The sequence below is a fragment of the Sphaerodactylus townsendi genome, linkage group LG09, assembly GCF_021028975.2.
Source record: "Sphaerodactylus townsendi isolate TG3544 linkage group LG09, MPM_Stown_v2.3, whole genome shotgun sequence".
NCBI classification, from domain to species: domain Eukaryota; kingdom Metazoa; phylum Chordata; class Lepidosauria; order Squamata; family Sphaerodactylidae; genus Sphaerodactylus; species Sphaerodactylus townsendi.
In genome coordinates this window covers 56,660,245-56,678,721 of record NC_059433.1, presented here as the reverse complement: position 1 = coordinate 56,678,721, position 18,477 = coordinate 56,660,245, and the positions used below count along the sequence as shown (strand labels likewise).

At 37.6% G+C, this 18,477-nt stretch overlaps 1 protein-coding gene across 1 annotated transcript in view; it reads left to right on the top strand.

The window, feature by feature from the left end:
- The window catches only part of TOX (thymocyte selection associated high mobility group box), a 245,074-nt gene that overhangs the window by 131,474 nt on the left and 95,123 nt on the right, over positions 1–18,477 (top strand). The window contains exon 3 of the mRNA XM_048507453.1: positions 16,481–16,723. Within this exon, the coding sequence (XP_048363410.1) occupies positions 16,481–16,723 (243 nt within the window). The remainder of the gene's footprint in view (positions 1–16,480; positions 16,724–18,477) is intronic.

The following is an 18,477-nucleotide window of genomic DNA, read 5'->3' as shown; positions in this document are numbered from 1 at the left end:
CCTTGGGGTATTTTTGTGTGACCCATATGGTATTCAAGGCGAGAGATGTTCAGAGGTGGTTCACCATCATCTGCCTCTGCATAGCAGCCTTGCACTTGCTAGGTGGTATCTCATCAAAGTACGAACCAGGACTGACTCTGCCTAGCTTCCAGATTTTGACAATATTGGATTAGCCTGTACAATCCAAATAAGGGCAGCTGTATAACTACTCATTTTTAATGTTTATTTTAAGTATCTCATTACTCAAACCCCTTTAGCATGACTAATTAAAAAAAACCTGTCTCAGAAAGAGTATGTTTCCAATGTATTACTAACCAGCCTGCCACTGAATTTATTTTAACTATGCCTTTTGGAGGAATTGACTTGTATGACTGAACTTCCTTAACTCCCTGTAAGTTCTGTAGGTAGTTTCAAATGAAATTTTTTGATTAAAATGTGAAAAAAAATTCCTAACCTTTACATCCCCAAATTGTCTTGACAAGTTCAGCAGCACTGTTAGATTAAAGCAACAGGGCATCCTCTTGTTCATGCCTTAAGGGCTTTGAAGCACAAGGGCTAATTGAATTTGTTTGAAACTGTAGAAGTACAAACTCTCTGAATGATTGCTGTTACAAAGCAGCTGCTACCTTTCAGAAAATCATTATGTCTGTCTTAAATAGTTTTGAACAAGGGAGCACACCTCCATGTTTTCCAGCTGAGCCATTTTCTTTCTGCTGAAGTGATAGCTGTGCTGCATATTTGAACATGAAGGTTTACTTCTTTAGGATTTTTTAAAGAAGATGAAAAAACTGGTTACATGTTTTACATGACTTGTAAATTAAATGCTTCTCAGAATGTTGGAAAAAATCCTAGGAGGTATTAAAATATCATATTTGCTGAACTCCTGTGTATGTTACATAAAATATTCCCCCCCCCAAAAAAAAATTATATTTTAATAGCTTTTTGCTTCCACTTGCTGTTATTTTAGTTGGGAAAGAGATGGATTTCATAGAGGAAAAATATACACGCATTTAAATTTTAGCATGAGAAATGAGATGAATGTACCAAGAAACGTAAACTCCAGACTCCTTATGTTTATCAGAATGTGTTCATATTTATCAGGCATTATTTTTTATTTTAAGATTTCTAAAATAAATTAATCACTTTTAAGCCAACATAAATAAAAAATAATCTGTCAATCAGAAAAAAACTTTAACATCAAACATCTGCATGGCTTGGTAATCCAAGACAACTTGCCTCACAGCATCACTTGACAATTATCATTTCTGTTCAGTTTTCAAATCAGTACATGCTTTGGGACTTATGTATTAAGTTGCTAAGTAGCAACATATGGCTTTCTACTGTGTTTGTGATGTTGCTGCAAGCAAACAACATAATTCTGGACTTGAAATGTTTTCTGCAGAAAGCCATGCTTGGAAATGAGCCAGAAGAATAACTATACTATAAAAATTAATTATATTCTTATAGTTTGCCCCCAAAGATTTTGCTGCTGCTAGGTCTGTGTATATTTCATATATGCAAATACTATATTCTTGGGACAAATATCTAATGTAGTGCTATGCATATTAGACAGCTATTAAATGACTCTCACCATTCACATAATGATTATTACCCCAAAAATTCTATAGCGTTATCATTAATTATTATACTTCAATGTGAAGACATTTAAAATAGCATTATATTGAAATATATACTGTTATCAGAATCATCAGCCTTAAAACACATCAGAGATTGCCTTTTCTATCCTCCAACTTCCCACGGACAATTGTGCATAGCTCTCAGTAATGCCATCTATGTAATAAGGAGAAAAAGCAAGTCACCCAGGAAGGGAACTGTGATTCACTCAGATGTGACCATTTTTGAAACTGTACAAGGTTGCTTATTGGGTCAAGAGTTCATTGACTGTGTTTAGAAAGAAGTAAACCCACACTGTGTCACTAATTTGAACATATGTCACAATTGAATGGATATTGCCAGTTTTCATTGATTTCTAGACTGCTAGAACTTTCAACATAGAGGTCCTACTAACATATTCAGACATAATTTAGTGCACATTTGAAATTAGGAATGAATTCTCACTCATATCAGAGCAATAGCTCCAAGGATTTCAAAATAATGAAGCAGAAATTATGAGAGGCATAAAGAGTTAGAAGGAGAGTAGCAATGGATTCTTCCCATTTGCTTGTTTGCTGGATATATTGTTGATTAGTTGTGTTTGTGGCCAAAAAATATACTTCTTATTTTTAGGCTTTTGGCTTTCTGTCTATTACCTATAACATATGAATCAGATTTCATATTGTAGCCTGGTTCATTCCATTTAAGGTACAATAGTGCAAAGAAGTGTGGGAGAGGTATTTTTCTTCGAAGACTGCACCTCACTATAAACATACATTAATTTAAACACTATGTCATCTCTAATGTGTTCTATACTTTTTATTAGTTGTAGTAGTTGGCTTATCTGTTAGGCAATAAAACAAAAATAACAAAAGCTATTATTTTATCATGAAGAAAGCAAACAGATAATCATCCAATGATAAATTTTCAGTTAAGGAACTGTATATCTTTGCAGTTTATAATGCCAGATGTTATTTGCTGCAAATGACACAATCTATGTTTTGATGGTTAAAGGATATCTCTTGTACGATGTCCTTTGAAATACACTATGTCTGCTTTTATGTACACCTCTTTAAATATAACAAATAGCTTGCATGTAACAAATGCATGAACTTCTTTCCAAAAAATTCTCTAGGACAGCAGTAACAAAATGAGAAAAAAAATTAACTATTGTCTGTATTAAATAATAAGATGATCTGAATCTGTCTATGGGTGTTAAAGTATCTAATACTTATTGTGCAAATGACTATGAACCTGTCCCTTACGGCAAATGGCTCCTGCAATAAAGTCACTTTGACTGATTGACCTCTGACCTGATGAAACAATAATGATAATATGCTTTAGATTAATCTAGTTAGTCTCACAATGTCTGACATCCCAGCAAGCCCAAACTAGTTACTCAAACCAGTCTTCAGCATTGCATTCAAATGATTACTCTGTGTAATCCCAAAGGTATTCATTACAGACAAAATTGCTCTTGCTGCCTTGCATACAAGCTGAGTTTTCAATGGGAAATGAAAGGCTGCCTGGAAAAATAGGACACCTAATTAAGTTAAACTGCTCTAGCATTTGGCTTGACATCTTCATTACTCAAAATTAAGAAGATGCTTCACTTCAGCACACAAGTTACTATTGTTTATGTTGTTGCCTTGAATTGGCGTCTCACATAGAAGTCTGTTTTTCAGAATTATATCTTTTAATAGCTCACATACATCTTGTACTTTATAAAAATGTCTGAAGGAGCTACAAAAGGAGCTCATAGTCAATATGCCATGTGTACAAGTGGTTTTATATCTAAAGATTCAGCTGTTTGAAAGCAATACTTATTTAAACACATCTCCCACCATATATTGTAGAGACAAAGTAAAATATAGATTAAATTATTTGAATGAACTGCAGCCATTTTTATCCTCACATTTCCAAAACAAAACATTGCATTGCCTTTCCAAGTTGCATGAACTGAGTTGGTTTAGGAATTATACAGCTCCCCAAAATCTTAACACTTGGCTTTTCTGACCCTCTTTTGAGTAGGACTTAAACATTAGGCACATGAAGGAAAATTTGGACAAATGTGAAGGAAACAGCCAAAAGTCACTGAAGAATGGGTTTGTTGTTTGGCTTGATAGCTGGGTCGTCTGATGTTGAAAAGGAATTTTTCTTAAATCAGAACATTCTGTTGCGAAATAAGGACTGTGAGGATTAATTCACTGTCTCCCAGGAAACCTAAATTTCTATTCCTTTAAGTAATGTCATGATCTGGAAATTTGATGAGTTAATCTCAGTCAAGAAGAAATCTCTTTAAAAAGTTCTATATTAATTTTATATTAATGTTTTAAAATAATTTTCAATGCATTTTCTAGTGAACTTTATTTTTTGAGTATATACTAGATGCTATATTAATAGTTATTTAAAATATTGACATGCAAGTCTTACTGCATCACATTTTTCAACAATTATTAAAATGACAACTGTAAAAATAACAGTATTAAAATGACAATAATAGTAAAAAAATAACTAAAGGAAACCGTAATTAAAAGAAACATCACAATGGGTGACTTTGACTTTTGTAATGTGTGCTGGGATACAAACTATGCAAAATGCAATAGTCATGTAGGTGCCTGGCTGACAACTTCCTTCATCAAATGGTGGACGAAGCTACGAGTGGCTGAGCCATACTTGATTTAATATTGACCAACAGTCAAGAGATTGTGGATGGGGTGAAGATGGTGAGGCCCTTAGGGGGAAGTGCCAATGTCCTTCTAGAAGTCCTTTTGCTGTGGGGGACAAGGTAAGTTTGAAGCCATACTTCTTTGTTAGCTTTTAGTTCAGCAGATTTTAATAAACCCAGAGGTATGATGAGAGTCATTCCATGGGCAAGCCACCTGGAAGGGAAAGAACAAGTGAAGGGTGGACTCTCTTAAAACAAGAGCTCTTGCAATTTCAAGCCATCACTATTCCAACAAGATGGAAACATGTTAGGGTATCTAAGAAGCCAATATGGATGAACAGAGAACTCCATGGTGAGTTAAAAAAGAAGAAGGAAGTGCTCAAGAAATAGAGGCACAGGCATATCTCTAACAAAAAATATCTGTGGGTTTCTAGGCATTGTAGATTAGAAAAGCCAAAGCTCACAGTGAGCTGATGCTGGCCAGCAAGGCTTGCTACAATAATAGCTTCAGATACATGAGGAGCAAACACAAGATAAAGGAAGCAATAGGCCCACTGTTGGTTGAAAATTGAGAAATTTTGAAAGAGGACAAGGAGAAAGCCTCATTTTTTCTATGAAGAAAAGAACAGGATCATCTAGAGATGGTAGTAGGCAAGGCATGAGATCTGGGCTGCTGTTGACACAGACAGAGGTGTAATTCAGAAACACCTGGCTGCATTGGATTAGTACAAATCTGCAGGGGCAGATGGTATGCATACAAGAGTGCTGAAAGAACTAGAGAGTTTGCTGAGTCTTTGTCCATCATCTCTCAGAAATCTTGGTGAAGGGGAGATGTCCCACAAGACTGGAGGAGGACAGATATTATCATCATTTTCAAAAATGAGATGAAGGATAACCCAGGGAACTACAGCTCAGGGAAGATACTGTCCCAGGGAAGATCCTGGAGCAGATTTTAAAGGGATCAACCTGTAAACATTTTAAGGACAACTTGGTGATCCAAGAGTCAGCATGGATTTGTCCCCCGAAAATCCTGCCAGACCGACCTTCTTTCCATCTATAATTGAGTGATAAGCTTACTGGATAGAGGGAATGCTGTTGATGTTGTTTACCTGGATTTCAGTAAAGCCTTTGCTAGGATTCCTCATGATGTCCTGATCAGTAAGCTGGAGGGCTGTTCACTGGACTCTGTGATAGATGGATAGGGAACTGATTTATATACAAAACATAAAAAGAAGATTCAATCTTAAATAAGATTGATCACTAAGGACCTAATAAAACAGATTAATTCAAACTACCAACACTTCAAGGAAGTTGGTTTCGTTTGGCTATAACAGAGATTAAAAAGTTAGAAACATTTTCACTAATTAAACTATTCAAACTATTAAGTCAGTAGTTCATCACACCCACCAGTGAATTTTCGTTTAACTCAACAAGGAGAGGAGAAATGTTCATTTTCCTGTGAAAGGCATAAATTGGGCATGCCAAAAGGATATGTACCATCTTGATTTAATTCATTTTAAATGAGCATAGTCTAATTTTATTGCATCTACCAAATTTTTATTGCATCTATCAAAGGTCATTTCATTGGGGATAGAGTTGTAGGTCTTTACTGTTCTGGATTGCTCAATGTATACAAGTAATTAGCACAATGATCCTCCAAATAGCAAATTCTGAGGATCTGAGAGGAACAGCTTTTGTTAGATTCCTGCTAAAGCCTATGCCTGTCTAGCTCTAACAGCCTGTTTTAATGATTTTGTATGATGTAATATGAGAGGAGATTTGAAAAAAAACTGTTGCCTCAACCATGTTCTGGACCATGAAATTGTCTGCAAGGCAAGTGAGGAAATTGTTGGACCTAGTAGTCTTGTCAGAGTTTGACTCCCAGGAAATATCTGGATAATTGAAATCTTCCATTACTACTGTTTCTCTTTATGAAAGTTTGGTCATATGCTTCAGGAAGGTATCATCCAACTATTCAGTCTGACTTGGGGTCTGTAATAGACCCCACACAATGAGATCACTGTTGTTTTTCTCCCCTTTAATTTTTATCCAGATGCTCTCAACCTGGTTCCCAGGATTTAAGTCATGGACGTGCTCACAGGTGTAATCATCCCTGACATATAGTGCTACTCCCCCGCATTTCCTAGTTGATCTATTTCTCTGAAATAGGTTGTACCCCTCAATTATTACATTCCAGTCATGAGATTCATCCCACCAGGTTTCAGTGATGCCTATTATATCATATTTATTATGATTGGACAAAGATGGACTATTAAGGGACATGAATGTTATTGAAACAGTTTAAGAGCATTAAAGACTGCTGTGCAGACTTCAGTTTGTAACTAGAATGAGCCAAGAAGCTCTTGAATTCAGACATGACCTTTCTCTTCCCCGTGTATCCAGGGAAAACTGAAAACTTCCTCATTTTAAATAAAGCCCATTTTGTTGTGACATCCATTCAGTGTTTCAGCTTATCAATTCTTGCCCATAACCGTATTCTAAATCAAGATTATATCACAATATTTTTAAAAAATTTAGTTGAAGTACATAGTTTGGTTTCTTTCTACCTCTTCAGTTTTAGCTCCATGTTGTAGAGAAATGAAATAGGGAAATTTGGTTGCCATGAATGTAGTCCCAATTCACTCATCTCTCCTTCATAAACAGTGCCCAGCTGTGAAAACCTGAGGAGCAATATACATTTTCTCTATTCTTCTCCATAAAGGAGGATGGAAATGATAGGATAAACACTGGTTAAGAAATTGGTCCTATCCTAATTAAAATTGATGTAGATCAATTCAGTACTAGCCAGCAACATAAAATAGTGGTTTAAAAGCTTGCAACATCTCAAACCTATGTAATACATATGAATACTTCAGTTTATGCTAATAAGGCATCCCCTGGTATTTGCATCCAGTATAAAGATTTATAGTGAATATCTATAGAGCATAGCATCTTGATTGCCAGTTTAAAGTCAAAGATGCTAATGAGGCATCTGACAGGTTAAATGTGGTGTATAATATACTTGTTGGTGCAGAAGTATTTTATAACACTTGATCTTTTTTATGTAGTAGTTTGGCTGCTACATTGTTTTCAATTGCAGTGTCATCTGAATAATGTTGTAGGGTTTCATTGCAGCAAAGCTCAAGACTTCTTACATCCCGACATCCCGATCTAAAAAACAAACAAGCAGTTGCAAGCAAGGATCATTGATTTCAACTAAACTTATATAAAGTTAAATATTATTATGAAACATTTAAAATTGAGATACTATACTCCAGAAACAGTGCAAGGAATGGGCAAAAAGTTCTATGGCTAAGGAATTAAGTGCACGTGGGGAAGGGATGAATGCAAAAAACTTATCCAGCTATACCATTTTAAAACTATATTTTGATGTTAAAATGTGGTACTGAGTTTAAATAAGAATGTAGAAAAAAGGAATAATATGCAGTTAAGGCAAAAGTTGCACATTGACAACAAAGTGAAATGTCTCGAATCTTCCATTTTTAAAAAATTAATGTTAAAGCATAATACATGAAGAAAAAAATAATTAGAAGAGAAGTGCCTCCAAAGATTCCTGGAAAAGGTTCTGTTTCTGTGACAGTTGATTAAGACAGGTAGGTAGTTAGGTAAAGGTAGAGAAAACAATCTACTACATTTGTCTCTGAATATTTGTGTGCAACCGAGTGGCAGCTACAGTAGAACCTAACTGATTTTTCCTGAGTTGCTCAAGTGAGACTCTTTTTCCAGTTCAAAGAGACCAAGTTCTGCTTATCTGGTATAATCAGATAAGCAAGAAACTATGGCCGTTTCCGCATGGAGGTGGAAGGGGTCGGGTCGCATGAACTGTCCCAGAACCAGCTGGGATAACGGCGCAGAGCTGCGCCATCATCAGGGCGACCCTCCTGTCCTGCGGCCCTCTGGCGCGTCGCCCAGGGGACATGCCCCCTGCCCTGCACGACCGCTCCAGAGTCGCAGGGCAGAGGAGGCATGTCCCCAGGCCTCAGCGACGTGCCGGAGGGCCGCAGGACAGGTAGGTAGAGGGCGGAAGGGGGGGAGGGCGCCTTGGAGCCGGCTGCGAAGCAGCTGCATCCCCTGTGCGAATGGCTCCCTGGGGACAGCGTTTTTGCTGTCCCCAGGGCGCCATATTCCGCCCGTGCTGAAGGGGCCTTCACCTCTGGTGGTGAAATAGAACCACTTTCATATAATTTATTTAGGGCCAAAGATGTGACAGCATCCATAGGTTTGACCCATGAATCCTGTTGCCATTTTAAAGTGATTGGAGAATTCTGGGAAATCCCAACCCTGATCTTGTTGACCCCACACCTTCTCAAGTGCCAGAAAAGCCTTAGGGTCTGTGTGCAGCCATTTTGATACTTCAGTATGCTGGGGGGCGGGGGGTTGGAATGAGCATTTCAGCCTGCCGTTCTGTAAGTCTGATCAAGATCAAGCCCTTGCATCATTTTAAAATTGTTTTAATGTGGTTGCAGTATCCACAGGTCCAACCTGTGGATGCCATCACATTTAATGCGGCCCTAAGTTTTCATGATCCACATTAACTAAGGTTAATGAACTAATGTTCATTAGCAAAATAAAATGCTGTTGTTACATCACTATAGGACATTAGGGAAATGTAGAATAAGTGGGTTGGATCCAACCAGCTTTTCTGCTGATGAAAAGACAGGAAGTGCCCGCATCATAAAAGACTACGTTGGAGATCATGAAACATGCGTACATAAAAACTGTGCAGGAGAGATCAAACCTAGTATGCTTAATTAACACTCCTTATTTTGTTTTAGGGGACTTTGAAATTATGGTTTTCAAATCATTTATGTAGCAGTCAACATTTTCTTGGCCTTGTAGTGGAAAATTAATGCTTTGCTTGAAGCATTGCCCTTTATCTAATGTGAATTAGACACTGATGAACACTACAGGGGAGAAATACTATACTTCTGTAGCAGTGTGTGCTTGATAACTTCTGCTTGATAAATTAATATATTTTGTGTTTTTAAAGTGATTGTGATATATTGCTCCTATTTGCTCAATGAAGAAATACAAAAAATGTTTCCAGGTTCATTGAACTGAACACATCAGTGGTGCTGTTGGACAATTCTTGCTGAACATAAAGATGATTTATATTGCGGACTGAAGGTCTGTACATTAATGCATTCTAGTTTCGTACTATCCAGACTTCTTTATACAGGGACGAAGATACTGAAGAGCAGTTGGTTCTTCCACTGAGATATTAAGAGTGAAAATTCAAATTCTCATAATTGCTGCTGTCCATTATACATACCATAGCTTCCAGGATGTCAAAAAGTAAATAGTGGGTTTCATCTTTTCACAGATTATGACTAGGTTCTTGCTCCCAGCAGCATGTATGTTAATTCCATTGAAAGCGCTGTATAATTGGGTACAGGATACAAGATTCACTATTGAAGGCATTTGGGAACTGGCCATTGGTTTTTAAGAGTACTGAGCTGTGGTTCATTATCATCAATTGAGCTCATAAGTCTTTTGGTTATACATGTTAAAAAATTCTTAATAATTCGAAAGAGAGATATATACCACACTTGGGAATGAGATTTTCATCAACAATATGCTAGCAAGCAGAACCAGTTTCAGTCAGGTTATTAGCTTTAGATTAGACACTAAACAAACAGTAACAAAGCAAGATTATTTCCATGTAAACCCTAAGAGGTGCAAAATCCTCTTTATTTCAGCAGCAGAGTTAAGGGCATCTTTTACAGCCCTGTTTAAGGCATGATAGCTTTATACCTCAGAGTGCAATGATTCTTGCTTAGTTGGCAGGCTGCATCCTGCAGTTGTGTTTAAATTGTGTAGAGGTCTAATGTTACTTAAAATTATTGCATCCTCTAAAAATAAATTATTGCATCCTCTAAACTTAGCGTATTGTAGGCAGGTATCATGGTATCCTTAAGACTATTTTTTTCCTTTCTTAAAGGATTCCATAAATTACATATCTTCTAATGTTTCTCTAATACAAATAAATACATGTTTTGTACCACTCCAGTTCTCACACCAAGGATATTTAAATGTTTTATACTTTCAATATGCATTCATTAAGATTAATGCTACATTTGCTTAGTACTGGGTTGGATCCCAATTATATTGGCAATTTACACCAATTCTACCTTCCCATTTGAGGCTGCATACATATTTCCTATCATTTTTCAGTGTCCCCTATCTCCTAGTGCAGCATTTTGTGGAGTTTGTTGCGCAGGGAAATGAAATATAATGGTATAGTATAGCCTGATCTCATCAGATCTCAGAAGCTAAACTGGGTACTTGGAAGGGAGACCTTGAAGGAAGACTGCAGAGGAAGGCAGTGACAAACCACCTCTGCTTCTCACTTGTTTTGAAAACTCCACCAGGGATCATTATTGTCAGCTGTGACTTGACAGCAGGGAGAGGCTGGAGAGAGACATTACACTGATAGAAAACTTAGCTTAGATCTAACCCACAGTCTCCTTCTCTTTAAAAAATGGGAAGATTTTTTTTGTTTGGTTAAAGAAAAATAACTATCCTGAAATAGATTATCAATAGTAGTTCAAAGTAGTTGCAGTATTTGAGAAGAATTTGTCTATATGGTGTTAAGTTAAGTTAATGTGTAATAACTATACACACATACTAGCATGAAAATGACATTCAGAGTGTCATCAGTACATTTGAGAATAAAATTATACCAATTAAGTATAAATATATGTCCAGCAAATCAAATCAAAATATAATGATAGCTCTGTTATTGAGGAGTGTGGCACACATAGAAAGGATGGGCTAATTATGTAGGAAACTTGTTGAGAAGCATTAAGATAATCAGTTTGATATGCTTCTGACAAAAGGCATCTTTATAAAGATCTTGGCTGAAAGATTCTCTCCCTGTTCCTCTTATGTCACACAGTGTTAAGAGTCAGTGGGGTTCCCTTCTATAAGAAGGGGCCTGTTGAGATCACTTGTTTATTTACTTTTGTAATGATACCATTTTTTTGTAAACAAACTTTTGTAAACAAACTTTTGCCAAAAGGTGTGGACTTCAGGTGACAATTACTATCCCATCAAAACAAGTGTCAAATCATGTCTTACAAGAAAGTGCTTAAAATCCATATACCAGAAAAATGCACATGGAACTGATAAAGTATCCCAGGTCTTGTCCATTGGGCACTGTGGATTTTCTCCCAGTTCTCTGAGCTTGAGTTACAGATTGAAAGAGAATTGTGTATACAGGAAACTTGGATGATTTGGAGGGTCCATAGATATAGGGAGGTCCATCTCCTGGAAATGAGACCTTTCCCAAAGGGCCCACTTCCTCCTTTTTGAACACATCCATTCAGAACCTAACACAAACATACTTTCTTCCCTATCTTGAGTAGAAATTAAAAGGTCCATTCGTATTCTTCCAAAAATAGAATTTGTTTGCAGGAAGATGTATAGAATCCCTTTCTTCATTCTGTCTACTTTTGATTGCAACTGTGAACAGCTCTGTAGTTTCATGGCCTAATTTGTCCTACATCACAACCAGGTTACTGGATTATCAGTGATCAAATGACCCAGCGTTTCTCTTGCACACATGAATCTGGGAGTTTTATAAATGACCCATCAGGTATTGCTATCCCCTTTTAAAAACAGATGTGTGGGGCTGAATTTGCTATACTGTGTTAATTTTACAGGACTTGACTGTCATTTGCTATCATCACTGTGATCCAGTTCTGTGCTAAGTGAACCCTGCAAGACTGTGACCCCCATAGGGGCTCTTGGCAACTCAGCTTGCTGCAAATCTTTTTTAATGCCCAGCCAGTTGGTTCTCAGAATATATCCTATACTGTTGCTCATTATCTTTAGTAAGAAGAGCAGGTCCCAAATGTTCTGTACTGCAAAATCAAAACAAAGTTATAGTCAATTAAAATAACTGAATGATGCATGGTGGGAATAATTTACAAAGGCAATAATTAACTTCATTTTTGTATATTTATGCTTCCAGTCCAAGGCAGAGCATAGAAAATGAAAGTAAACAATACATACTATTATTATCTCAATAAAGAGATTTCAATCGTCCCGAAATAAAACTGCTGTTAGGTGAACAGTGTTTATTGATCACTTCATATCATGCCACTTCTAAGTGGATTTCATCCTGCTTGTACACCTTACTTTTAGTCTCACTGACACTACTATAGGATTATCAAAGATCGTTTGGATCTAGCCAATTACAACCCAGTTTTGGACTTGCTGTTTGTGGGGAAGGTAATTAAGAGAGTGGTGGTAGAGCAGCTCCAGATGTTCCCAGATGACTCATTGGTCTTGGAGCCATTCCATCTGACTTCCGGCCTGGCTACAAGATGGAATCAGCTTTGGTTGCTCTCATAGATGATCTCTGGAGACAGTTGGAACAAGATGAGTCAGTGCTGCTAGTTCTTGATTTAACAGCAGTGTTGACCTAGTTGTTTAGGATCTTTTGTCACTGGTATAAGAGGAACAACCTTGCAATGGCTAGTCTCCTTTTTCCAGGGTCAGGGACAGAGGGTAGCATTGGGGAACAGGGCCTCATTGGACTATTCTTTAGTGTGTAGGACCCCAATTCTCTTTAGCATCTATGTGCACTTTCTGACACAGCTGGTCAGCAGTTTTGATCTAAGTTGTCACCAGTACGCTGATGATATTCAGCTAAATCTGCTGAATAGCTGGCCCTAGATAACTGACCAGTTGCTTGGAGGCCTTAATGGAATGGATAAGCAGAGCCAGCTGAAGTTGAATCCAGTGAAGACGGAGGTCCTGTGGCTGAGCCAGAGGGACACGGGCGAGGGTGCCAGCTCCCAGCCCTTGATGGTCTGCAATTAAGACTTAAGCCATCTGCCAAGACCTTGGGTCTGATCCTGGATACCTTCCTTCCTATGCAGGTCCAGGTTACAAATGTTGTGTGGCTGGCATTTTTTTCATTTTTGCCAGGTCAGGCAACTAGCACTCTACCTCTCTCGCTTTGACCTTGCTCCAGTAATCCATGCAATGGTCTACTCCAGATTGGATTATTGTAACCTGCTCTACGCAGGCCTGCCTTTTGGTTCAAAATGCAGCTGCACAAGTCCTTAGAGGGACACTGTGAAGGGCACATATTTGACATTGCTCCATTTACATCAAGTGGAGTATCAAATCTAAGCGGGGGAGCTCGGCAGCAGGGGCTGGGTATGCCATTGCCTTCCTTTGTTTAGTTTTTATGAGTTTTTGTTTTTGATGATAAGGTTAGGAATTTCTGAATTGTTCTGTCCTAATTAGATTAAGTGTTGTCATATGTTTTAGAGCTTTGTTTTTCATTGTAGTATAAATTTTATTGTTTTGTATTGTTGTGAGCTGCTCTGTGATACCAGTTTTCCAGTTGATGAGATCGGGGGGGGGGGGGGAGATAAAGAAATAAAATAATAATAAAATAGTAATAATAATCCCAGCTATTAGTCCTGCCATTTTTAAATACAGTAATGGTAATTTAGATTATCCTATATGTACTTCAAGCTGTGGGTGGTATTTATGACAGTGTAAATCTACTCCCTGAGCTATCTTTAATGCCAGTGGGCATTTAAAGGTGGGTTACTGGGAGAAGATGGAACACACTAGGTGCTTATCGGCCACAGGGACATGTGGGATCACATGTCCCCGAATGTCGGCAATTTAGTCATGTGGGGGCACAAATTAGTCATGTGGGGGCACAAATTGCTTCCCCCTCCTTTCCCCGCACTACACCCACTCCCTGGCCTGAGCCCCGCGCCCATGGGGCGCCAAGCAAGCTCACAGCAGACTCCTGCCTTGGGGCCTGCCATGGGCTGCCTCTCAGCCTGGGCAGACGCACAGCAGCCTGCTCCTTCAGCCTGCACTCTTGGCCTGAAGGAGCAGCCTGGCAGGGCCAAACTGAGGGGTGCATGGCAGGCTGCCACAGGCCCACTGGCTGAAGGACCAGGCTGTCGCGGACCATCAGCCTGGCCCAGCCCAGCCCCGCCAGGCTGCCCGGGACCACCGCTGCTGGCTAAGATAAGTGGTGTGCAGCAGGGGTGGGGAGTGACATGGGGGTGGGGGTGCAGGTTCTGGGGGGGAACCCAGAGCAGGTGTGGCCCCAGGTGCCATCTTCTCCCAATATGCCTCTGGAATACACTTATACCAGTTTTCCAGTTGATGAGAACAGAAGGCAAACTTTGCATATAGCTTTTGTAAAGGCTTGTGGAACTGAGGTAGTTCAAGAAAACTGAATTGTTAAAAGCTGAGGTACAGGAGAGACAACCCTTTAAGTACCAAACTGCACCTTTAGGATGTACTTTGTTTTTTAGGCCATTTAGAAACATTATAGCATTCTCCTTTGATTTTCAGCACTTCTTAAGTCAGTGTGACTTAAAACGCAACATTCATAAGGTGTTGAAATGCTGCTGTTAACAATGTCAAAAGCTACCTCCCACCACAATATATTTCAGATTATTTACAGAAAAACAAAGAACTGTTGAAAGGCCTATGAACAAAGATTAATCTAATAATTTTTAAAAACCTATTTGTTAAAAAAATCTGTTATCTTTTTCCCGATATCCAGCATTACTCAGTTGTTTACAAAATTATTGCTTCTCTTGGTCATTTACCATCTGCCCAATTAACTGCACTAGCTAATATAAAATCAGAAGCTGTACAATTAAATTATGGTATCAGTAGACAGCTGTATGTCAAATAGTTTGTTTTGAATTTTCATTTGGGATGTAGTTCTACAATTGTATTCAAAACTAGGAGGCAGTTCCAGATGGGTAGTCAGTACACATAGCATAATTTGGTTGTTGTAGGTTTTCCGGGCTGTGTGGCCATGGTCTAGTAGATCTTGTTCCTAATGTTTCACCTGCATCTGTGGCTGGCATCTTCAGAGGTATATCACAGAGAGAAGTCTGTTATACACTGTGTCCAGTTCTTTGACAATACAAAGCCTTTGACAATACATAACATAATTTCTTTGGTTAGGGGAAGCTAAATCTAGGTACAGATGAATATGTTTTTTTGGTTTCAATATGTTTGCAATTAATTAGTGACTAATTTGTTCCATTGGCCCAGTTACATACAGTACAATTTATATCCAGTTTACATATATGTGTATTTTATATCAATATATCCATACAATATGTATCATTTATTCATATAGTATATAACATACCATGCTTAATGCTGAAAATGCATTAATTATGAAAATTTAATGCAAGGAAGCAAACAGAACGTTGTGTGAAAATAAAAAGTCACTAGTTTGATTTGCACAAGTAGTATGCAAAATTGTGGGTTTTCAAGTCACTGCAACAGAAGAAATAAGAGATTTGATGGCATCTCTACTTAGATCTACATACCTTTCTCTCCAAAAATAGATGATAGATAATGACTGAGACATATATACCAAAGGAATGAATATCACTGAATTAAGACCATAGGGCGTTTTTATAAGTTCACTCTCTTTCTAGATTGTTGCTTCTAGTATAGCAGAGTGAATTTATTAGTTTTTGTACTCCTTTGTGCAACACTCAAGAACAAGATCCCACGCATCCACCCATTATTTTTTGCTCTTGAGTGGCAGGAAAGTCTTAAGAGGTCTTTTTGATCCAATAATAATTTTATAAATTGGATAATTCTGATCTCATAACTTGTGAAATGGTAGCAAAATTTTTATTGGAAGTGATGTATAACCAGTAGCCTACACTTATGCTATATATTTTGCATTTGAATACAGCTTTTATTATAAATTCTGTATTTTTGATAGGATTTTATTCTATTTTGTTTTATGCCAAATAAAGGCTAAAGAAAAAAGTTGCATTCCTCTTTCCCATTTCCCATGAAAAAGGTATTCAACCCAGTGAAGACTCTTAGAAAATTGTAATGGGGCCCTTGAATTCACCCTCTGTAGGGAGAAAAACCATCTAATGGAAGCTGTGAAACTATCAAAGATTTTATGCCTTTGAGGCAATTTTTATTCCGCACACAATAGAAAAAAAACCCTCTATTATTAAAATATATAGGTGTTTTAAATGTCTTTTCTTGTGCAGTCTACTGCTAAATGTTGTTATGGAGTTTGGGAAGGAAAAGGGCTATCTGTTGTTTTATTTAGTCTAATGTTTTTAATCTTATTCTATTTAAAAGCTCAGCTTTAGGAAATGTTTAATTAAAATGTTACCTTTGATCTTTCAACAGTCTTTTCCTGGCCCAAGCCTTGAAAGTGAAGATTTTAACATACCTCCCATCACGCCTCCTTCATTACCTGAACATTCACTGGTACATTTGAATGACACAGAATCTGGTTATCCTTCTTTGTGTCACCCAGTCAACCACAATGGCCTGCTTTCTTTCCATCCACAAAACATGGATCTACCTGAAATCACTGTCTCCAATATGCTTGGACAAGATGGGGCACTGCTTTCAAATGCACTCTCTGTGGTAAGCTTTTTATATTTCTAGTGTATTTCAAAAGTATGCTTCATGTATTCTTATGACACCTAGTATCTCTTGAGTTTTGATTCTGTGGTTAGCCTGTGTAGCTTTTGGAAAGCTTGTACCTAATGTCCAGTAAGCCTGTGTTCATACAAAGTGAGTTACTTCATTTTGATGAGGATATGGTCCTAAACAGCTATTTTTTTCTGTATTTGTTTCACAGAGGACACCTCTTCACAGTCCTAGTACTGACTGTGCTTTTCTTGCTTGCTATTCTTCCAGTTGCTGCTCATTGTAGAATTTTATGAACTAACGGAAAGGTTTGAGGAACAGATTGTATATTTGATTTCTTAAAAAATTATTGTGGATCAGAGTTGTACTACAGACTTTCTGTTCTACTTAGTTGACAGGTTATTTCTAGTCTTCCTGAGACTTTCTTCAACTTAGATTTCAACTCAGGAATTGAATAAATTTATCCTAGCTTTACAAAAAAGAAAGTGATCTGAATTACATGAAGGAATCTAACAACCACTATAAAAGTACCTGAAGAAAGTAAGGGTAGCATTTGGCACTTCAATAAAGTGCTCCAGCAGTGCTTCATTGACGTGACCTCTTCTGTACTAAGGTTAGAGTTTGGAATCTAAGTGTTCTCTTAAGTACTGAAGTGTCATATCTGCCTGTTGCAAAGAAATAGGAACAAAAGAACTTTGAGTACTTGTAGATTATCAAACTGAGCAACTGGAGAAAGAGAAAATAGCTAAAGGCCAAGTGGTATAACTAGTCAAGTTTCTTTTGGAGTCTTTAGGCAGAACACTAGTGAGAAAGTCACTACTGAAAGATGGGTTGAAAGCCCTTGGAATATGTCTGTTGAACGAGACTCAGGTTAGGTTTGGTTTAAGATGAAGCGTGGCAGTTTCTTTGGGGCTGGCTCATATTTTCTTAATTTCAATCTCAGTTCCTTTAAAAAAGTATAACTGATAATTTTTGTATCAGTTTGTCCTATAACACAAGTTTCTTTGTAATAAATATTCAGCAGTGTATTTTTCCATAATAATAAAGGAAGTTTATAATCCCAAACATCAACTTTTTTCTTGCTTCCTCTACTAACAGGTGTTGCTTTTGTTTTGCCAAACAAAAAAATAAAACAAATTTGTTTGCTCTAATCGTTATCTTTGCTTTATTAAAAATGTGTATTCACTAGCCTTTACCACTCAGATTGTACCTAATGAGGTCCCCCAGGTATTTGTGCATAGTTCCATGGTATAATCTAAACTGCAGTACAAGTTGCATTTTCTCTTTCTTTTCTTCCCTCTATTTCTTTCCTCCTCTCTTTGTGTATGAGATGCAGGTACAGGGTGCAACAGCCCATAATACCCTTTCCCCTCTTCAATCTTAGTAAAAAGGAAAGGATAAATGAGAAGCATGTTAAAAGCCTCCATATCCTAGGCTACTTTGCATATTGCAGTGTGGCCCTCTTCCTATTTTATGTGTGTTCGTTGTATGGTATCACAACTTCAGGCACAATACAATGTAGAAATGACACAATAGATAATTGCTTGCATATATCTTTCTCAAAGTGAGTGAATTTAACTTTAGAGTATTAGAAGAATATGACATTTACATATATTCTCTATGTTCAAGGGTGCACTATACTTCAGTCCTTCAAGTATGTGCTTGTAAAGTTATAATATGAACTGCTTTCTTTATGCAATGTTCAGTGCAGTTAAGCTAGTGAGAGGGATCGTTGGTGTGTTTCAATA